The sequence below is a fragment of the Micromesistius poutassou genome (genome assembly GCF_964030765.1).
Source record: "Micromesistius poutassou genome assembly, chromosome: 3".
In the NCBI taxonomy this organism is placed as follows: Eukaryota; Metazoa; Chordata; class Actinopteri; order Gadiformes; family Gadidae; genus Micromesistius; species Micromesistius poutassou.
The window spans coordinates 23292962-23315740 of NC_140273.1; the positions used below are offsets into that span (position 1 = coordinate 23292962).

Below are 22779 nucleotides of genomic sequence, written 5' to 3' on the forward strand. Positions count from 1 at the left end.
AAAAATGGCTGCGCCTGTGAAAAGATTTATTTTCTCTGTATTTGTAACACGTTGTTCGTTTTAATGTAGATTTTAAGTGCTCTTACACATTTGAATACATTGCAACGGGAACGCAATAAGTGCTACGAGACAGAAAATGACGTGCAACTCGGAAGGCTGGCGTCCGAGGCATCTGGAACACAGCAATAGAACAGCCAGCCTCAGAATCCACAGGGGGCCAAACTAAAGGGGGCGTGCCTCCGAGAAATGCGCAAGAAAGCTGGGAGACTTTGGTGTGTTCCCGATGCCTCGGACACCAGAGTTTCACGTGTGACGTCATTTCCTGTTATAGCGTTCCCGTTCGTCTTTGTGATCGTGTCATGTCATTGGCTAGTCATCGTTATTGTTAGCTACATTAGCCTCTTTAGCAAACCAGCTCAAACGGACAACACAACTTTACATTGTATTGCACGCACAGCAAGACCGTGCAAAGCATACATTGGTGACCGGGATAAAGTAGCAATGTAATAAAAAGTGTGTAAGAGCATTTAAAATCAACATTAAAATGACCAACGTGTTACAAATACAAAGAAAATCAATCTCAGAATCCCCAGGGGGCCAAACAAAAGGGTGCCTCCGAGAAATGCCGCAAGAAAGCTGTGAGATTTCCCCACTTCCGAGGCAGTGGCGGAGCCAGACTTTTTTTCAAGGGGCGGCAAGAGGGTGGCCAAGGCTTTTATAGGGGGGTCCATATTGAATTGTTGAGGGGGGGGGGGGGGGGGACGCGATTATCGACGGGGTGGGGGCGAACGCGATTGTCAAGTGTGGGGGGGGGGGGTGGTGCGGACGCGATTGTCAACGGGGGGCGATCGCGATCGATTGTCGACGGGGGGGGGGGGGTCGAACGCGGGAGGGGTGGCACCTGGGGTGGCCAATCGGGTTCCAGGGGTGGCCAGTGCCACCCCGGCCACCCCTCTGGCTCCGCCACTGTTCCGAGGCATCTGGAACACACCATTTCCCCACTTGAAACTCGGAAAGGCTGGTGTCCAAGGCGCCTGGAACACACCGCTCCCACGATGCAGCGCCGACCAATGGGGGTGGACCCCGAGGCCTGTCCGGAAACAATGAGCAGCGTCTTATCCAATCAACGAAGACTCGGTTTAAACAGAACCGACCGGTTGTTGCGAGTCCCCGTTTATTAACCCGAGCTCTGACCCAGGGACCAGACCCGGTCCGTGTGGAGCTGAACCCGGTCCGTAGGGAGCTGAACCGGGTCTGTGTAGGAGCTGAACCGGACTCTAAGCTGTGTCTCTTGCTGCTCTTTGATGGGAACTCAAGAAGCAGAGGAAGGTACTGCGGTACGCCTAGCCTCAGCGCTAGCTCCTCTGCTCTGTTGCTGCTGTGCTCCGCCGACCCGCTGGGCTCGTTTAACTCTACCGTAGGACTGAATGTTGCACCTGGTACCATGGTTAGACTGGACCGTCGTACCCGTTTACTACTGTACGAACTGGTATTGTCTACTGCTGTATGTAGTACGTACTGGTGTTGTTTACAACCGTACTGGTAGTGTTTACTACTGTACTGGCATTGTTTACTACTGTACTGGTAGTGTTTACTACTGTACGTACTGGCATTGTTTACTACTGTACTGGTAGTGTTTACAACCGTACTGGCATTGTTTACTACTGTACTGGTAGTGTTTACAACCGTACTGGCATTGTTTACTACTGTACTGGTAGTGTTTACAACCGTACTGGCATTGTTTACTACTGTACTGGTAGTGTTTACAACCGTACTGGCATTGTTTACTACTGTACTGGTATTGTTTACTACTGTACGTACTGGCATTGTTTACTACTGTACTGGTATTGTTTACTACTGTACGTACTGGCATTGTTTACTACTGTACTGGTATTGTTTACTACTGTACGTACTGGCATTGTTTACTACTGTACTGGTATTGTTTACTACTGTGCGAACTGGTAGTGTTTACTACTGTACTGGTATTGTTTACTACTGTACTGGTAGTGTTTAGTTACTGTATGTACTGGTAGTGTTTAGTTACTGTATGTACTGGTAGTGTTTAGTTACTGTATGTACTGGTAGTGTTTAGTTACTGTACTGGTAGTGTTTAGTTACTGTATGTACTGGTAGTGTTTAGTTACTGTACTGGTAGTGTTTAGTTACTGTATGTACTGGTAGTGTTTAGTTACTGTACTGGTAGTGTTTAGTTACTGTATGTACTGGTAGTGTTTAGTTACTGTACTGGTAGTGTTTAGTTACTGTATGTACTGGTAGTGTTTAGTTACTGTACTGGTAGTGTTTAGTTACTGTACTGGTAGTGTTTAGTTACTGTACTGGTAGTGTTTAGTTACTGTATGTACTGGTGGTGTTTACCTCCATTAAAGAAGAATTCCCTAATATTAAAGGAGAATTTAGATACAAATAGACCTTACAAAATCCTAAGACGACCATGATATTTCAAATCAACATACTGGCAACAACAGCTCTACAGCATTTCTGTTATCTTTTAAATGTCCCTTCCAGGTCAGAACGTTTGTTTTGTTTGTTGTTTATTGCTATTGGTGTGTTCGAGATGCATCATACTCCACCCGCCCGAGTTGATTTGTTGTTGTTGTTGTGATGTAATGTCCTGGCTTGTAGCACTTGCAGTGTTCTCGTTTGTCTTTGTGGGCGTCGCTACACGACGAGTCGGGGAAGAACAGTGGCTAGTTGTTGTTATTGTTAGCTACATTAGCCTCTTTAGCAAACCAGCTTGAAAACAAACAACACAACTTTTGTATTGCACGCACAGCAAGACTGTGCAATGCACCGTGCAAGAGCGCCTCGTGCGGGTGGTGTACGAGGCATCTGGAACACACCATCAGGAGCACAAGTGGGACAGGTTAGATGGGGGCGTGCCTCTGTGAAATGTTACAAGAAAGCTGGGAGATTTCCCACTTTTCAACTTGTGCGGGTGGTGGACGATGCATCTCGAACGCACCATATACTGCCATCCATTTGTATGGTACGCCCATACGAGTCGTAAGGTGTAAATCTCCCAGCTTTCTTGCGTGTCTCTTTCTTTTTTAGATTGGGTCGACGTGGCCAATGATCTGCTCAGGAAGTGTGATATAAACCTCAGGCTGACAAAGTTAGCAGACTGCGATGGCAATGTCTTCATTGCCTTCTACGAGAACATCTTGGGGGAGAAAGTTCCAGGTAGGTTAAAGTTGTTTCACCTCTTATAAGAGCCTCAACATATCCACCAGAAGAAGCACGTCTTAGAAAGAAAAGTTGCATATGTTGTCGATATGTCTCGTTATGAACGTACTGAATGAACAATGTGGCCAAAGACATCCTGCCTGTTTACATCCCTGTACTCTGTGTACGTAATCCATGGTGGAAAAGTGGTTGCAGATGACAATTTGTAATATGTGCATGCATGTTTGTTTAGACTTTATCGATGACCCAAAAACTCAAGAGGATGACATCCACAATGTTCAGTCTGTGATCGACTCGCTGGCTCTGGACTACCTACAGATCAGCCTCTCACACATCACAGGTAAACAATGTTCAGTCTGTGATTGACTCACTGGCTTCAGATCAGTCTGTGATTGACTCACTGGCTTCAGATCAGTCTGTGATTGACTCACTGGCTTCAGATCAGTCTGTGATTGACTCACTGGCTTCAGATCAGCCTCTCACACATCACAGGTAGACAATGTTCCACAGTTTAAAGCTGAGCAAGAGGGCACCGGGTATATGAGAGAGGATGTCAACGTGATTGAACACTGGGGTGTGTTTCCCAAAACAATCAGGAAGTTAGCATTATGCAGACTTATTACTAAGCCCAGTTGTACTATGCAGCAGCCCAAGTACGAGTGGTTCCCAAAAATCTCCACCCAACATAGCAATACGTAGCTGACCTCTTTGTTGAATAGCTATGTACTGATCAGCTAATACACAGTGAACAGATGTTTATCATCAGCTAATACACAGTGAACAGATGTTTATCATCAGCTAATACACAGTGAACAGATGTTTATCATCAGCTAATACACAGTGAACAGATGTTTATCATCAGCTAATACATAGTGAACAGATGTTTATCATCAGCTAATACACAGTGAACAGATGTTTATCATCAGCTAATACATAGTGAACAGATGTTTATCATCAGCTAATACACAGTGAACAGATGTTTATCATCAGCTAATACATAGTGAACAGATGTTTATCATCAGCTAATACATAGTGAACAGATGTTTATCATCAGCTAATACATAGTGAACAGATGTTTTCTGAAGGCGGAGTTCGGAGTCGCTCTGAGACATTCAATCATTCACAGGTGGAAGCCTCACAAACTTTGATATTTAGACTACATGCTTGTTATACAGTTGTGGTTAATATTCGCCAACTTGATTGTGTCTAGCCTACCTATCCTTGGTATCAACATTAGAAACAATTTCGGAAATAATTGTTTGTTTGGAAGAAACGTCACACAAATTTTTAATGACACTGGCGAATTCTTCAGCATAGGCAATATCTATGCAATACAATAAAGTTGCTGCAAACGGTTGATACGTTTATGGAAAAAAGAAAATTCAAACAATGAATTTGGTGATAAATTAGCTTTGTCTACATTATTCTCTGGGATATGGATATGGCAGCATCTTGTGTTGTCGCTGCAGTGGATGCATGTTTTTTGATACTTTTATGTTTTATTTTAAATTGTTATCACTGAATCCACTTCTCTAAAACCCACTGCCAGAACTGCCCAGGAGGCGGTACTGCACTGACTCGGAATGCTAATTGTGTAAAAAAAGACAAAGAAGACTGAAATCGGTCATGTGACCATGAATATCCAGGAAGCATGTGGCATAATATGGACCTACAACAGCCCTAGAGCCGTTGTAAATAATTAGTCTTTTTACCATGTGGGTAATAAGGACTCAGCCAGACTATGTTATTGGGAAACAGTCAGGAAGCCTTACCTTGCTAGGACTATGGAGTTTAATAACTGAGTCCATACTATGAGCTTACTATGTAGGTGAAATGGTTTTGGGGAACACTTTCCTATTAACTGTTGAGTCCCTAAGAGGTAGGTTGCTAAGGAAGTTAGCAACTATGCTTTTGGGAAACAAACCCCAGGTCTGTGATCTGTAAACAACACAAATGCCTCTGACTTAAGAATGTGATCGTGTTATGGTTTGTACCATTTCTCCGTGTCAGAGCCCTCTCTGTCCCTGCAGGGTTACATACTAGTGAACACTAGAACTCCAACGTTAGACCTTAACTGTAGGGTTCCATACTAGTGAACACTAGAACTCCAACGTTAGACCTTAACTGTAGGGTTCCATACTAGTGAACACTAGAACTCCAACGTTAGACCTTAACTGTAGGGTTCCATACTAGTGAACACTAGAACTCCAACGTTAGACCTTAACTGTAGGGTTCCATACTAGTGAACACTAGAACTCCAACGTTAGACCTTAACTGTAGGGTTCCATACTAGTGAACACTAGAACTCCAACGTTAGACCTTAACTGCAGGGTTCCATACTAGTGAACACTAGAACTCCAACGTTAGACCTTAACTGCAGGGTTCCATACTAGTGAACACTAGAACTCAAATTAATATCTGCATCAAGACAAGTCTTGAGTCTTGATGCAGATATTATTACCCCAACACTAATTTGTAGCCTAACTTATTTTGGTTTACTTATACAACGCACTATGACAAATTGTATTTCTATAAATGATTAAGTATTTTATTGACCTGCTTCTATGTTGCCCATCAGAAAGCCTTTTACACTAAGCCTTTTACACCTTTTACACTCTAGGGAGTCATTGTTATTGTTAATAGGATTTTATTTACATGTGAACTCTTCAGGGGAAAACCTTGTCAGAGGGGACAAGGAGTGCATCAAGAACCTGTTGGAAATCTTTGATGGCCTGCTGGAGTATCTCAATGAAGACATCAGTGAGGACCTACACGATGGAGGTAGGGAAAGGTCTTGACCTGATGCTTTGTTCTGCCTCTTCACAGCTCAGTGAACCATAGCTAGTGGCACCAGTTCTGTCTGCTTCTTATGGTCCACAGTCCCACCGCGGCCTCTCTCCTGTTCAGGGCTTAATGAGGAGCTGACTGAGGTCTTTGTGCCGGCTGTCAGCCGGGACAGACTAAGGAGCACTGAGCAGGTGGTAGCTGCCATGTTGGAGAGGGCATCCCTGTCGTCCAGTGAGTGGTAAGGGTTCCTGCCTGCTTGTCCCGTCAGATTAGTTTATACGTTCACAAATAGTGAGACTACACTATCACACTATTACGTCAGTGCACCACTGGTAAATGGTAAATGGACTGCATTTATATAGCACTTTTTTGTAACCAGAGGCCACCCAAAGCGCTTTACAATATTGCCTGACATTCACCCATTCATTCACACGCCAACGGCAGCGTGTATGTACAGCCGGCTCGTCGGGAGCAGTCAGGGTGAGGTGTCTCTCTCAGGGACACCTCCACACTCCTCTAGGAGGAGCAGTCAGGGTGAGGGCGTCTCGCTCAGGGACACCTCGACACTCAGCTAGGAGGAGCAGTCAGGGTGAGGCGTCTCGCTCAGGGACACCTCCACACTCCTCTAGGAGGAGCAGTCAGGGTGAGGCGTCTCGCTCAGGGACACCTCCACACTCCTCTAGGAGGAGCAGTCAGGGTGAGGCGTCTCTCTCAGGGACACCTCCACACTCCTCTAGGAGGAGCAGTCAGGGTGAGGCGTCTCTCTCAGGGACACCTCCACACTCCTCTAGGAGGAGCAGTCAGGGTGAGGCGTCTCTCTCAGGGACACCTCCACACTCCTCTAGGAGGAGCAGTCAGGGTGAGGCGTCTCTCTCAGGGACACCTCCACACTCCTCTAGGAGGAGCAGTCAGGGGGAGGCGTCTCTCTCAGGGACACCTCCACACTCCTCTAGGAGGAGCAGTCAGGGGGAGGCGTCTCTCTCAGGGACACCTCCACACTCCTCTAGGAGGAGCAGTCAGGGGGAGGCGTCTCTCTCAGGGACACCTCCACACTCCTCTAGGAGGAGCAGTCAGGGTGAGGTGTCTCGCTCAGGGACACCTCCACACTCAGCTAGGAGGAGCCGGGGATCAAACCAGCAACCCTCCAGTTACCGGCCAACACGGCGCTACCTCCTGAGCCGCGTGCCGGCCCTGAGGAAAGGAGCCCGACAGAGAGGAATCTGTGGGTTCTAGGGATGCTGCTTCTTCAGCCCTAAACCTTGTAACAAGTAAAGTTTTACTTTTACATCAGAAAAAAGTAATTTTACATCAGACAACAGTGCGAAAAAGTAGTAAAAACTGAAATTGTTACATCAGCTGCGATTCAAATATTCAGCATTTTCCAATAATAATCACGCAGGTGAAAAAGACTTTGCTTTGTAAGTGAGTACGAGGCTTCATCCCTTCAACAAGATATCCATTATGATGAGGATTCATTTATGATCAAATGAGGAGTCCCAGTCACCTCCGTCATCTCTAATTATTTTGTTATCGTAGCAAAGAAATTGCAATAAACAATCATTTAATGTAAAAGGAGCTTAATGTTAATGCATTGACGTCGCTGTTCCTTGTAACAGAACATATAGAGAGATGGAAGTACAGAATAACTTTTTTATTTTAATTTTATTATTTATTTAATTATTTAAACCAAAATAGGAATATTATGAGGGAGGAAACTTCTGTAAAACACAACAATAGATGTAAAACTTAAAATTAGCTTTTGTCTCTTGGATCGTACATTGTCACAATGAATCCAGAAAAGTAAATGAGGTTCAAAACCTCCATCAATTGGAAAAAAAAAACAAGGCTTTTGAAAAGGCAAGCGGTTCCCAGCTGGTCCAACAGCCACATCAAAGCCTACACAACAGAACACCTAGTTGTGGGGGTTTCTTAACTTTGTCTTATTTTCTAGACACAATTGTTTCCCCAAACAAACATGCCGGCAGCATGCTATCAGAGTGAATCAGTGTAGAAGATAACGGGTTATTCATTCATTCATTCATTCATTCAGCTGGAAGGCAGAAGAGATGGGATCCATCGTTGAGCCAATAAAGCTGGGAGACTCTGCACGCACCTTCACGGCCAACCCAGATGGTAACACACGTTTTAGTATTCAGATCCTTCATACCTTAACGCATCACCATTGTATTATGTTGTTTTCTGTTTGACTCTTCTGCTTCCCCACAGCTCCGCCCCCCCTGGAGCCCCTCCCCTCGGCCGTCCCCCTGGGGCCTCCCTACCAGGCCACCACCACGCCCCTCCCCCACACGGCCCCCGGGGCCCGGCCCCCCCCAGAGGAGGAGTCCAGCAGCCAGCTGGTCCAGGAGCACCAAGCGGGTTCTGACCCTCCAGAGGTAGGAGCACACCGTGCTAACAGCACGCTGGCCTACAGAGGCTGATGTCCAGAGGTACTCCACAGAGAACCCTAGTAGAACATATACGGTATACAAGTATAAGAGATGTCCAGAGGTACTCCACAGAGAACCTTAGCAGAACATATACGGTATACAAGTATAAGAGATGTCCAGAGGTACTCCACAGAGAACCCTAGTAGAACATATACGGTATGCAAGTATAAGAGATGTCCAGAGGTACTCCACAGAGAACCCTAGTAGAACATATACGGTATACAAGTATAAGAGATGTCCAGAGGTACTCCACAGAGAACCTTAGTAGAACATATACGGTATACAAGTATAAGAGATGTCCAGAGGTACTCCACAGAGAACCCTAGTAGAACATATACGGTATACAAGTATAAGAGATGTCCAGAGGTACTCCACAGAGAACCCTAGTAGAACATATACGGTATACAAGTATAAGAGATGTCCAGAGGTACTCCACAGAGAACCCTAGTAGAACATATACGGTATACAAGTATAAGAGGTTAACCAAGAAGAGGAGAAAGCTTTCCTCTTTTTACGTTTTTGAATTGAATCAACTTAATAACTAAAATGTTTTAATATCAAAAAACTGAAATTTGAATTTGTATGTCTAAGAGCTGGCTACTGAATGGATGTGTTCTAGTATGTCTAGTATCTAGTATGTCTGGTACAGGAGGAGATGTGTTCTATGTCTGGTACAGGAGGAGATGTGTTCTATGTCTGGTACAGGAGGAGATGTGTTCTATGTCTGGTACAGGAGGAGATGTGTTCTATGTCTGGTACAGGAGGAGATGTGTTCTATGTCTGGTACAGGAGGAGATGTGTTCTATGTCTGGTACAGGAGGAGATGTGTTCTATGTCTGGTACAGGAGGAGATGTGTTCTATGTCTGGTACAGGAGGAGATGTGTTCTATGTCTGGTACAGGAGGAGATGTGTTCTATGTCTGGTACAGGAGGAGATGTGTTCTATGTCTGGTACAGGAGGAGATGTGTTCTATGTCTGGTACAGGAGGAGATGTGTCCTATGTCTGGTACAGGAGGAGATGTGTTCTATGTCTGGTACAGGAGGAGATGTGTTCTATGTCTGGTACAGGAGGAGATGTGTTCTATGCCTCATAATAAATTCTCCTCCTCTCTCTGCTGGTCAGCCAGCCTCTGAGGCCGTCGTGGTTACCAACGGGCGTCCAGCGTCTTCCCACGTCTCCTCTCCAGGTGCGTTCTCCCTCTCAATGTTTCAATTGGTGTGGATGTTTATGCGAGGGTTGGGAGCGGACCCCATGTCTTCATTAAGAACCATGCTTTCTCTTTAAGCTCTGAGTGCAACGTCCGGTTCCAGTCATCACCAGATCAGCCAGGTGAAGCAGTTGGAAACACTAGAGGTATAAGACCAAATCCGTCCCCATCATCAGTGTACTGCCAAAACACATTCTTTAAACAGGACTCTCTCCTCCTATCCTTTAAACAGGACTCTCTCCTCCTATCCTTTAAACAGGACTCTCTCCTCCTATCCTTTAAACAGGACTCTCTCCTCCTATCCTTTAAACAGGACTCTCTCCTATCCTTTAAACAGGACTCTCTCCTCCTATCCTTTAAACAGGACTCTCTCCTCCTATCCTTTAAACAGGACTCTCTCCTCCTATCCTTTAAACAGGACTCTCTCCTCCTATCCTTTAAACAGGACTCTCTCCTCCTATCCTTTAAACAGGACTCTCTCCTCCTATCCTTCAAACAGGACTCTCTCCTCCTATCCTTTAAACAGGACTCTCTCCCTCTCCTATCCTTTAAACAGGACTCTCTCCTCCTATCCTTTAAACAGGACTCTCTCCTCCTATCCTTTAAACAGGACTCTCTCCTCCTATCCTTTAAACAGGACTCTCTCCTCCTATCCTTTAAACAGGACTCTCTCCTCCTATCCTTTAAACAGGACTCTCTCCTCCTATCCTTCAAACAGTTTAAACAGGACTCTCTCCCCACAGCCGGATGTCCTCTTCCTCCCCCTGCCAGAGGAGGTGCCCCCCCCCGCCAACAGCCCCCCGGACTCCGAGGAGGAGGAGGCAGGGGAGGGTGGGAGCTCATCGCTGGGCCCCGCGGTGACGGCAGCGGGGTAAGAACCCGGAGAGGGCGCTGGAGCGGGCTCAGGGGGCTGTGGGTGTCTCTGTCCCTGACCGTTAGAGGGCTGCATGAGGAACACGGCTTAAGGGGGTAAACCGCTCCAGTCAATGTGGTCTCATGTCTGAGCAGCCCCGTGTCTCTGGAGGAGGAGGAGGAGGAGGAGGAGGAGAACGACGACGACGACGACGACGAGGAGCTGTCCACACGCAGGAGGAAGAATAAGGCAGCGGAGAAGGAGCTCCACCATATGTCAGAAAAACTTTCACAACGCCTTCAGGACCTTGACCAGGTGGGTGTGGGGGAGTGGGGGTGGGTGTGGGGGTGTGGGTGGAGGTGGGTGGGTGGGGGTGGAGGTGGGTGGGGATGGGGGTGGGGGTGGGTGTGTGGGGGTGGGTGGGGATGGGGGTGTGGGTGGGGGTGGGTGGGGGTGTGTGTGGGGGTGGGTGGGGGTGGGTGGGGGTGGGTGGGTGTGGGTGGGGGTGTGGGGGTAGGTGGGTGGGTGTGGGGGTGGGGGTGGGCCACGGTCTGAGTTAACCAGAGTTGGATCCTGCAGATGCTGCAGCGTGTGCTGGGGGAGAGCGGAGACCTACTGACTGAAGAGGACCAGCATCACCCAGACGGCCACACACGCACCGGTGTGTCCGCGCACACACACACACGCACACGCACACGCAGACACACACACACACACACACACACGCACACGCACACACGCACACACGCACAGACACACACACACACGCACACGCACACGCACAGACACACACATGTACGTACGTTAAAGGAGTCGCCCTCTGTTAGGACTGAGGCTGACCTCAACCTGTTGTTGTATTCCAGTAACGCCCCGCCCTCAGGCCACACAAGCCCCGCCCCCCCGCTCCCCGCCCCCTACCCACGCACGGGCGCGGCCGGAGGGCCCCAGCAGGGGGTCCAGGGGCCCCGGGCGACGGCTGCAGACCAACCTGAAGTCTGCCCCTCCCTCCAGGAGGACCCCCGGCCGGGAGGGAGGAAGAGGAGCCTCTCAGGTACATCTTCATCATCCTCAGGGACCCCCGAGGACACAGTGAGGGGTGACCCCACGGTCACTGTGTGTGTGTGTGTGTGTGTGTGTGTGTGTGTGTGTGTGTGTGTGTGTGTGTGTGTGTGTGTGTGTGTGTGTGTGTGTGTGTGTGTGTGTGTGTGTGTGTGTGTGTGTGTGTGTGTGTGTAGGCCTATGAGGAGCAGCTGAGGCGCGGTGAGGCCAGAGAGGAGGCCAGGCTGGCCCAGGAGCGGCTCCGGGCTCAGGAGGCTGTAAGTCGCCCCCCCCACCCCCCCCTCACTACTGAGGATCTCCATTCTGCTGATGTTGTGATCTGATGTTCCTACCCGTCAGTGGGAGCTCTTCCTCTGAGTGGTTTAGCGCTTCAGTTCTGTCCCTCAACAGAGGGGGTGTGAAGACGCTCTGGCGCCTGGTCTGGTCACCACCCCAAGAATTGACCTTGATGTGTCTGGCTTTATAAAGACCCTTCTCATCTTCATCTCTTTATAAAGACCCTTCTTATCTTAATCTCTTTATAAAGACACTTCTTATCTTAATCTCTTTATAAAGACCCTTCTTATCTTCATCTCTTTATAAAGATCCTTCTTATCTTCATCTCTTTATAAAGACCCTTCTTATCTTCATCTCTTTATAAAGACCCTTCTTATCTTCATCTCTTTATAAAGACCCTTCTTGTATTCATCTCTTTATAAAGACCCTTCTTATCTTCATCTCTTTATAAAGACCTTCTTATCTTCATCTCTTCCACTTCACCCATGGCTGTGTGGGTGCAGGAGCGGGAGTACAGGGAGGCCATTTTACGGGACCTCCCACAGAGAGCGAGCTCCTCTCCAGGACAGCAGGAGAAGAGGGAGGCCCGGCTGCGCCCCCTCCCCTCCAGACCCGGCGCCGCCCGGCGGCGGAGGGACCAGCCCAGCAGAGCCCCCCAAAGTAAGAGAGGGACGTCTGGGACCTAATCTGGACCTGGAGACAGGCTCCAACCTCTATATATAAGTCTGTCTGTGTCCCTCTCTCTCTCTCTGTCTCTCTCTGTCCCTCTCCCCTTCCAGTGAAGGTGAAGCAGAACGACCTGCTCCCTGTAATCCTGAAGGAGTTCCCTCTCCTCCAGCTTTCTCCTCACGGTTTGGCCCGCATGTGGCAGCAGCAGATGGGCCAGGTGGAGCAGCTCCACCGCCTCTCCGCCTGCACCACCCACAGCCAGTCACGCAAACTGGGCAGCCAGGTGGGACCCCACCTCCACCTGCCGTGCTGCTGGCAGTGAGCTCAGTCACCCCTCACTGACCCTGAACCGTAAAGCTAGAGGGGCCGTAAAGCTAGAGGGGCCGTAAAGCTAGAGACACATAAAGCTAGAGGGACGTAAAGCTAGAGGGACCGTAAGCTAGAGGGCCGTAAAGCTAGAGGGGCCGTAAAGCTAGAGGGGCCGTAAAGCTAGAGGGGCCGTAAAGCTAGAGGGACTGTAAAGCTAGGACCATAAAGCTAGAGGGACCGTAAAGCTAGAGGGACCGTAAAGCTAGAGGGACTGTAAAGCTAGGCCCGTAAAGCTAGAGGGACATAAAGCTAGAGGGACTGTAAAGCTAGGACCGTAAAGCTAGAGGGACGTAAAGCTAGAGGGGCCGTAAAGCTAGAGGGACCGTAAAGCTAGAGGGACCGTAAGCTAGAGGGACGTAAAGCTAGAGGGGCCGTAAAGCTAGAGGGGCCGTAAAGCTAGAGGGGCCGTAAAGCTAGAGGGACTGTAAAGCTAGGACCGTAAAGCTAGAGGGACCGTAAAGCTAGAGTCCACTTGACTGTTGATGTGTCCTAACTCTCTGCTAGACCACAGAGGCACGCCGAGGCATTGAACGAGATTATCTGTTGTGATTTTTTTTTCAATTTTTCCAACGTCAACAAAATCATTATAAATCATGGGGCTGAATGGACGATTTTATATATTATATAAATGCTGATCCATCCTCTCGATTGCGGTTGGCGTTTTAAACTTGTATTTGATCACACTAACGTGGGTTTAAGAGACAATTTAAGCTTTTAACAAAGCTCAAATTGTAACCCTGGTGTGATGTTTGAAAAACCAGTTCATGTTCACAGTGACTAACTGGTCTGCAGGTGGAGGAGGCCAAGCGCAGACAGGACCTCCTGGTGGAAATCATCCGCAAAGAGAGAGAGCACAACAAGAGACTGGTGAGTGAGGAGCACCAGTGGCACCAGTGGCAGCAGTGGAAGGCGTTAGTCCTGAGCCCTGGTGCCCTGCTGAACCTAACAGTAACAGCGTTGATGATTCTTGAACACAGCGATACTTTGCTGACAATAGCACAATGTTTAGGGTCAAATCAATCAGAATGGAACTCATAGGTTATAGTAAAAGGTATCATTTGTTGATTTGCAATACAGACAAATTGTACACAAGTGGAATGCTTTAACTGGTTTGATTTGGCATGTAAATGCTTCTACTTAGTATGTAATCCAGTGAAGGGGGTCACCAGTAGCGTGATGTGTTTAGTATGTAATCCAGTGAAGGGGTCACCAGTAGCGTGATGTGTTTAGTATGTAATCCAGTGAAGGGGTCACCAGTAGCGTGATGTGTTTAGTATGTAATCCAGTGAAGGGGTCACCAGTAGCGTGATGTGTTTAGTATGTAATCCAGTGAAGGGGTCACCAGTAGCGTGATGTGTTTAGTATGTAATCCAGTGAAGGGGTCACCAGTAGCGTGATGTGTTTAGTATGTAATCCAGTGAAGGGGTCACCAGTAGCGTGATGTGTTTAGTATGTAATCCAGTGAGGGGGTCACCAGTAGCGTGATGTGTCTGCCCTCCAGAGGGACTTCAAGGAGAGGATCCAGCAGCAGAAAGCCGCCCAGAACCGGCTCAGGGAGCAGAGGCAGCAGGTGGCCCGCGCCAGGAGCTACCACAGCAGCTACCACCTGCAGCTCCGCGCACGCCTGACCCGCGCACGCTCCAAGGAGGAGAAGGTGAGGGCCCACAGGGCTGGAGGTGGTCTAGAGGGCCCCTGTGGTCTGGAGGTGGTCTAGAGGGCCCCTGTGGTCTGGAGGTGGTCTAGAGGGCCCCTGTGGTCTGGAGGTGGTCTAGAGGGCCCCTGGTCCCAGCAGGTGGTCTAGAGGGCCCCTGGTGATGGGCGAACAACCTTCCATGGCCGTACGTCAAAAGGCTGAGGAGTTATGAGTCTTTAAAGTTGTCAATTGATCGCTGTAGCGCCCCCTATGGTCCCGTTTGGATGAAGTTCAGCCTGGTTAGCTTGCCCTATGCTTCTTTAAGTACACCAAGTTTGGTGACGATTGACTGAAGTTAACCGCCTTTAGTCACCTAACATCGATTGGGCTGATTTGGACGTCCAGCGTCCGTTTTGTTACAGGTTCTGGGTTCCCTAAGAACATTTGCTCAACATGAGGAGAGACAAATGACAAAATGCATTTTCAGATAAATGTTATAGTGCCCGCTATCGTCCGATCTGGATACAATTTGGAGAGGTTCATCTTGACCCATGTGCCTTTGACTACACCAAATTTAATGATGATTAAGTTAAGTTAACCTCGCCTTTTGGCTTTAAGTTAAATTTGGAAGATGTTGAGGCTCTGGTGGCCATGTTCTTTTGTCAATCTAAATTATCTTTTTTAAGCAATTAGAACTTTGGTCCCCAACAGCCGCTAAGTTGGTCCCGCTCAAATCAAACATTTTATTGAGGAACTGTGGTCATTTTAGTCACATGCCACGCCAATATCAATGCCACGCCCTCATTTATTTAAACTGACTTTTTTATTGGACCCAAGATCATTGGAGTCCACCTTGATGTTGATATAAGCATTTAGGTCTTTACGCGATTACAACCACACCCTTTTCAGAAGTCAATGGCTCCTGGGTGCTTTAATCTTTATTGTGCAGACTTCGCTTTATGTCAGATTGAAGACATTGGTCCATAGATGATATCTGCAAATATTTTTTGTCTAAGTCTAAAAACCTAGGATCCTTAGGTAAAGTGTTTTTAACAAACAGTGTTGGCCGTAGTCACATGGGCCTGAACACTTCATTCACAGCATTATAACGCGCCTACTCAACCACTGCACTAGAAAGCATCACGAATGGCCTCTGAGCCCAGAGCTCTTCTCTAGAGTGGTTTGTCCACTCTGGGCTCCTGTAGAAACATGACGTGCTCTGTGTAGACGGAAAGGCTCGTTCTAAAATAAACAAGATAAGAATTGTGGGAAAAAAAACAAAAAAAACGCCACTCTTATTATCATGGGATTAAACACTAACGTTCTTATAAATATTATATTTAATTTCCATTTGTGCTAAGTCCATTGCCACTAATATAAATTCTACACACTGCACCTTTAATGGTCTTTCCCACTTCCAGTTTTATGGGTCAGAAACAGGAAGTGGAAATGAACCTTAAAACAGGAAGGCATTTCCACTTCCTCGTCCATCCCAGGGTCAAAGTCAGTAGTTGTCTCCTAAAAGAGTGTGTGTGTGTGTGTGTGTGTGTGTGTGTGTGTGTGTGTGTGTGTGTGTGTGTGTGTGTGTGTGTGTGTGTGTGTGTGTGTGTGTGTGTGTGTGTGTGTGTGTGTGTGTGTGTGTGTGTGTGTGGAGATGCTGCGGGAGGTCTTCTCAGAGGGGCTGGCGCTGCAGAAGGCCCGTCTGAACGAGGAGAGGTCCTACGCCAGAGAGCACCGACTGGAGCAGAGCCGACGGCACCAGGACCACATCTCCTCCATGGAGAACTACTACAGAGACCAGGTCCTCACCCAGGCACCGATAACGGGAACCCCTCCATTATCTGGGCCACCTTCTCATTGGTTCCTCCCTTTCCCATGTTTGTATTTATCCAAAGAAAAATGTGTGGTTATATCATAACTGTACATTTATATTGGATATAATGGGTTAAAGCATGGCGTCAGGTCTGTAGCAATATATTGTGTTTCAAAGGATGTCACGCAGTTCAGGTTTAAGGTTGTCCTCCCGGCTCATTTTCAGTTTTCTTTGCTGGCTGAGACGCTTTCCGAAGAGAGGCAGGAGATCCAAGTTCGCAAGAAAGCCCAGGAGAAGGTAAGAGAACGGCCCTCGAAGGGTTCCTCTAAGGGTGGAGCTAGTGGCCCTCTAAGGGTTCCTCTAAGGGTGGAGCTAGTGGCCCTCTCAGGGTTCCTCTAAGGGTTCCTCTAAGGGTTCCTCTAGTGGTCCCTCTAAGGGTTCCTCTAGTGGCCCCTCTAAGGGTTCCTCTAGCGGCCCTCTAAGGGTTCCTCTCAGGGTTCCTCTAAGGGTTCCTCTCAGGGTTCCTCTCAGGGTTCCTCTCAGGGTTCCTCTCAGGGTTCCTCTAGCGGCCCTCTCAGGGTTCCTCTCAGGGTTCCTCTAGCGGCCCTCTCAGGGTTCCTCTAGTGGCCCTCTCAGGGTTCCTCTCAGGGTTCCTCTCAGGGTTCCTCTAGCGGCCCTCTCAGGGTTCCTCTAGTGGCCCTCTCAGGGTTCCTCTCAGGGTTCCTCTCAGGGTTCCTCTAAGGGTTCCTCTAGTGGCCCTCTCAGGGTTCCTCTAGTGGCCCTCTCAGGGTTCCTCTCAGGGTTCCTCTCAGGGTTCCTCTAGCGGCCCTCTCAGGGTTCCTCTAGTGGCCCTCTCAGGGTTCCTCTCAGGGTTCCTCTCAGGGTTCCTCTAAGGGTTCCTCTAGTGGCCCTCTCAGGGTTCCTCTAGCGGCCCTCTCAGGGTTCCTCTAAGGGTTCCTCTCAGGGTTCCTCTAGCGGCCCTCTCAGGGTTCCTCTAAGGGTTCCTCTCAGGGTTCCTCTCAGGGTTCCTCTAGCGGCCCTCTCAGGACCGCCCCGACCTGAAGCCTGTGTGTCCAGGCCCTGATGAAGATGAAGAGAGAGCTGCGCTCCCGGATGGAGCGGGAGGTGGGCGAGCTGCAGGGCGCCATCGTCCACAACGACCAGGACCACTTCTTCCAGGACCTGGAGGTCCAGAGGCTGCGGCGGCGGGTCCAGACGGCCTCTTTCCAGTACGAGCGCAGCGGCCTGCGATAGGAACCTGGACGGCCACACGCTCCATATCTATGTTCCAAAACTTTTTACTGGATCCACTGTTTTGTTGACGAGACATTTTTAGCAAACCTTTCTCACCTCTGCTGCTAGGAAGTAGAGGACAAGTACATACATTGACCACTCTAGGAGTGTTCTCTCATCGACTCACTGTGCTTCTCACTGTGCACCGCTGTCACACCTCCATCACCTCACAGGTGATGGAGGTGTGACAGCGGTGCACCTCCACCACCTGTGAGGTGATGGAGGTGTGACAGCGGTGCACAGTGGCTCATAGTTCACTCCCTGGTTTCTCCGACCCCCGGGGGCCACTGACCCATTCTATAATCCTAACCACATTTCTAGAACATCTCTGTAATCAACACATAAATAACATGCAGATTTTAAGTGTGGATTCTCCGTCTCCATTATTTCATCTTAGAAAGAGGTTGATTTCATCGGTCCATCTTTAGCAGCCTTTGTGATTTGTGGTTGACGGCGTCGCCGTGGGGACACAGATCATAACACTAACGGTGCTGCTGCAGCAGGGCACTAGGCTGAAGCAGAGCAGGCATCACACCTCCACCAGGGACTGTTTCACACATCACCAAAATGGCCCTAGGTGTTTTATTTGATCTACCTGGGAGGAGCAAAGTGACCTGAGACACCTTGGCCTCTGAAGGAAGCCCGACAGAGTGAGTCCTAGAACTGATTACCAGATGGGCTCCTCCCCTAGTGGCACTAGGGTTCAGATATGGCGAGTTTCCACCAGTTTTTTTACGATTAGGTGCCGTAGGTGTAGTACAGTCGGTTACGGCTCACGTTTCCACCGCTGACAGTACCCTTATGGTAGGGCGGGGTTTAAGCCGGATGGCGATAGCCGCGGAAGCTACGTAAGCATTGTGACATCATAGCAGTGCGGTACAGAGTAGCCTGCTCACAAATTCAATGAAAAGAACGCATTAAACAAAGAGCAACAATGGAGGACGTCCAAGAAGGACAGTTTCTTCTTCTTCGAATAAATGAAGCTTTCATCGTTGTCCAGAAATAACTTACCATGAACCGTACCGAACCACTTGGTGGAAAGTAGTAGTTGTGGTAGTTCCTAAGTGAATGTGTGTAACCAGAGGTTGCCAGAGCAGAGGAAGCCAGTCGGCAAGAGGCACATGTTCATAAGCTGTACGCCTGCTATTAAAGTAGCCATGTTTCAATGCATATTCCTCTCTGTCGTTTTTACCTAAGTATCCACACAGTCTGTAGAGACACAACAGACTTTTGGAGACAAGGATTGGATTTGAAAAGAGTTTTTAGCAAGTGAAAACCCTCGTCGGGACGAGGGAGCCGTTTTCACAGCATTTGGGAAAAGTGAAGACCTTCACTCTGACGAAAATTACATTTACATTTAGGGCATTTAGCAGACACTTTTATCCAAAGCGACTTACAATAAGTACATTTGTCATAAGAAGTGAAACAATATATCGCCGTCGGTACAGTAAAGACGTTCATAGAACCAAGTCCAACTACTAACAATCGCCAGGCTGACCCCATTCCCCGTACACAGCAGTGATAGCTAGCTACTGCAGATGCTACACAATTAAGTCCTATGAATAAATACAACGTACATTAAGTGCGTTCATCAAGAGTCCATAAGTGAGTCCATGGCAAGTTAAGGAAGGTAGCAGCTACTTTAGCAAGTTTGGGGCATTTTTGGAAGATGCTCTCAGAGACAGATTAGTGGAGTAAAAAGAACACACACTAGAATTGACCCTGGCTCATGCTTATGATATGGGACTGGCACACAAAGTGACTAAACAAAAAGCGCAGCAGTGGTCAGACAAGGCGTTCAAGGCTAAAGCCATTTCCAAGACGGCAGCAGAGCCAAGAAAGGAGAACGGCAGGCCATGTAAATAGTATGTGACCGTCTGTCCAAAGCAGTCAGTCTAGACCGCTTCCGGTTTGCATCCAGGACACACAGGTCCGTTGAGGATGCTGTGTCCCTTTGTGGGTCTTGTTATGTACCATCATGAGCACACTGAAACAAATACCTAGAACTTGTACAGAGTTGTATGGCAATAAAGTATTGAATCTTGAATCTTGTTATCGATGCAACGGAAAGGGGCACACACCAGAGGGGTGCCGCTTTAAGGAGGTGGAATGCCGGGCATGTAAAAGAAAGGACACATCGCCAAGGCTTGCAGATCCCGACCAGAAGGAAGGAGAGACAAGCAGACCAAATGGACCAAGCACCTGGACGCTACAGCGAACGCTGAGGATGACCGCGCCCGGGATAAAGGCAGAGAGACTCCGGCGGCAGCGGAAGACAGCGAGGCAAGCCTTCCCGACGCCGACGGTCAGCCTGAGGACGTCGCCGTTTCACCGCAGAGGGAGCGCAGCGCCCCGCTGAGAAGCCGGGACATCAAAGACTAAAGCAGCCTCAGGCTTTGAGTGCTGGGCAGGTAATGTCAGAGACGTTGAACTGTTTAATAGGGTCTAAAGGGGTCAGCAGGGGTTGAAAGACCTTATTGTGTGTATGGGTCCAGCTTTGTTGGGGAGGGATTGGATAAAAAAGCTAAAACTAGACTAAAACTGGTCCTCTATAAATAGAGCAGCACCCGAGATTTTTGAGGAGCTTTGTAACAGGTACCCAGAGGTGTTTCAGTCCCTCTAGGGAAGGTGACAGGGGTCAAAGCTAAACTTCATGTCATGGCAGGGGCCATTCCCAGGTTTGAAACCATACTTATGCACTTAGGGATGCAGTCAAAGCCCAATTAAACAAAATGGAGGCTGATGGGGTTATTCCACCTGTTAATTTCAGTGAATGGGCTGCACCTGTAAACGTCCCTAAAGTAGATCATACAGTGAGAATCTGTAGGGAGTAGGGACTATAAAGTGTCTATCAACCCCTGGCTTGAAGTAGATCAGTACCCCATACCAAAACCACAGGATTTGTTCACAAAACTAGCAGGAGGTGAAAGATTCACCAAGCTTGATTTATCACAAGCATACCAACAAGTAGAGAGAGAAGAGGGTTCTAAACCGTACTACCATAAACACACACAAAGGGCTGTACTAAACAGGCTGTCCTATGGTGTGGCAAGTGCACCTGCAATATTCCAAAAGCTAATGACAGTCCATGTTCATTATGACCCAGATCTGCCACTCATACTAGCTTGTGATGCTTCACCAGTAGGGGTAGGTGCAGTGATTCCACACAAATTGCCGGACGGCAGTCAAAAACCCACTTTAGAATAATAATAACTTTGCATACTCTGAATGTTTTTATTTTTTATTTATTCATGATTGAAGACACTCGCATGCAAGAATGAGTATACATCTGAGTATAGGCTACAAACACAATTAACTATTTATTTACAAGTGCAAAAACACCAACATATTCTTTATTTTGCTGACCACTTGTTTTTTATCCCGACAAAAGCCTCGTAAGGAAAGTTCCACTGGTACTTTCTCGTAGATCGCACCATCTTTCCCCGTCTTCGTTAAATGCGACTTCATCCCCTTCTCTCCCATAATGGTCAGCAGCTCGTGGATTTCACCGTCTCTCCAGTTAGAACGACTCATGTTGATATCACTGCATTGTCTCTGTTGTAGAGACAATGCAGCAACACCTCTACCCAAGTCCCGCCCCTGGAACTGCAAAGCCGTCTAATCGCATTTACATCATAATTAAACTGCCAATATGTGTAGGGTCGGAGAGGGTAAATTGGGGTGCGAAATCAGGTATTTTACCAGCTGTATTTTACCTCGGTCAGTGTAAACGTGTGGACCATGCTTGGAAAAATGCGTACATAAGACGGGCATATTTGGCAGTGTAAAAACGTTGCTTTTTCTCTCCCCTTGAATCCTCCCCCTCCCTCCTCTCTACTCCTCACATTGTCACCACCCGCCGTGACCTGAAATCTCTCTCCCCTCTACGTTTGCCTCAACTTTCCTGTCTTCACTACCATCTCTCGAATGATTCTCTGAACTTTCCACAGAGGAAGCCTCTGACACCATGCTATCCTCCCTCTCCTCCTTGGACCCTTCCACTCCAGACCAGCGTGATCCTCGCCCCTCCCTCCTTGGCTGTCGGAATCTTTGCGGGCTTATAGAGCAGAGTTGCGGGCAGCTGAGAGGAAATAAAAGAGATCCGACTGTCCTAATGATCTATCTCACTACCTTCACCTCCTCTCAGATTTCACCTCCACTGTGTCAGCAGCCAAACCTGCCTTCTACTGGACTAAAAACTGTTTTCCATGTTCTCTTCCCTCCTCACCCTGCCCCCCTCCTTCCTCCCTCTCTCACTGCTGATGACTTTGTTACCTACTTTACCCAGATGGTGAAGGACATTGACTCCTCTTTTACTCATGCCACAATCCTTCCTCACCCTATCCCCACCTCTGTTTTTACCCACTTTAACCCTCTCTCCTCCGAAGATGTCAACAGAATAGTTACGTCTAACCACGCCACCACCTGCCCCCTTGACTCAATCCCCTCCTCGCTCCTCTAGGCCGTCTCGAGTGACATCCTGCCATTTCTCACTGCCCTAATCAACTCCTCCCTCACTTCAGGCCTTGTTCCAGCATCCTTCAAGACGGCCAGAATAAATCCGCTCCTCAAGAAACCGACCCTTGACACCACCGACATCCAGAACTACAGACCGAAATCTCTTCTTTCATTCCTTTCTAAAACAATTGAATGTGCCATCTCTAATCAACTGTCCTCATATCTCTCACACAACAATCTGCTTGACCCTCATCAGTCAGGCTTCAAGACCGCACACTCCACTGAGACGGCTCTCCTCTTGGTGACAGTCACTCCGTGCTGCCTCGTCCCTCTCATCGGTTCTCATTCTCCTCAACCTGTGCGTGGCGGTTGGACACTGTGAACCACTAGATCCTCCTCGCCACTCTCGCCGAACTCGGCATAACTGACTCTGCGCTATCCTGGTTTACATCCTACCTGACGAATACGCACCTCAGGTCACATGGAATGGCTCCTTGTCCAAATCCTGCACTCTTGACACTGGTGTCCCTCAAGGCTCTATACTGGGATCCCTTCTGTTCTCCCTATATACCAGATCATTGGGCTGTAATCACATCACACGGTTTTTCCTATCACTGCTACACTGACGGCACCCTGATAGCCACACGCATCTAAGAATGTCTGGCAGACATCAGCACTTGGACGACTCCCCATCACCTGAAGCTTACCC

General features: G+C 48.3%; 1 protein-coding gene across 2 annotated transcripts; it reads left to right on the forward strand.

Annotated features, from left to right (window-relative positions):
- The first annotated feature begins 1108 nt into the window (after positions 1-1108).
- Positions 1109-17735, forward strand: LOC311341300 (centrosomal protein of 95 kDa-like). Of its 2 annotated transcripts, none has more exons than XM_084466204.1 (21): positions 1109-1329; positions 3073-3201; positions 3437-3544; positions 5875-5985; positions 6085-6229; positions 8042-8124; positions 8218-8384; positions 9563-9626; positions 9726-9793; positions 10391-10518; positions 10656-10815; positions 11080-11161; positions 11364-11551; positions 11736-11816; positions 12339-12495; positions 12615-12787; positions 13666-13740; positions 14375-14527; positions 16161-16307; positions 16545-16616; positions 17397-17735. In XM_084466204.1, exons 1-21 carry the CDS (start codon positions 1305-1307, stop codon positions 17571-17573), a joined length of 2493 nt encoding a protein of 830 aa, XP_084322330.1. In that variant the 5' UTR covers positions 1109-1304; the 3' UTR covers positions 17574-17735. The 2 variants fall into 2 exon arrangements, with proteins under 2 accessions (XP_084322330.1, XP_084322331.1); XM_084466205.1 differs by having other exon boundaries at positions 6112-6229.
- The last annotated feature ends 5044 nt before the right edge of the window (positions 17736-22779 follow it).

Coding starts and splice junctions, on each gene's coding strand:
- LOC311341300 (XM_084466204.1), top strand. CDS start 1,305: ATGGGAACTCAAGAAGCAGAGGAAG. Junction 9,627..9,725: donor TTCCCACGTCTCCTCTCCAG/GTGCGTTCTCCC, acceptor TTTCTCTTTAAG/CTCTGAGTGCAACGTCCGGT. Junction 9,794..10,390: donor AGCAGTTGGAAACACTAGAG/GTATAAGACCAA, acceptor CTCTCCCCACAG/CCGGATGTCCTCTTCCTCCC.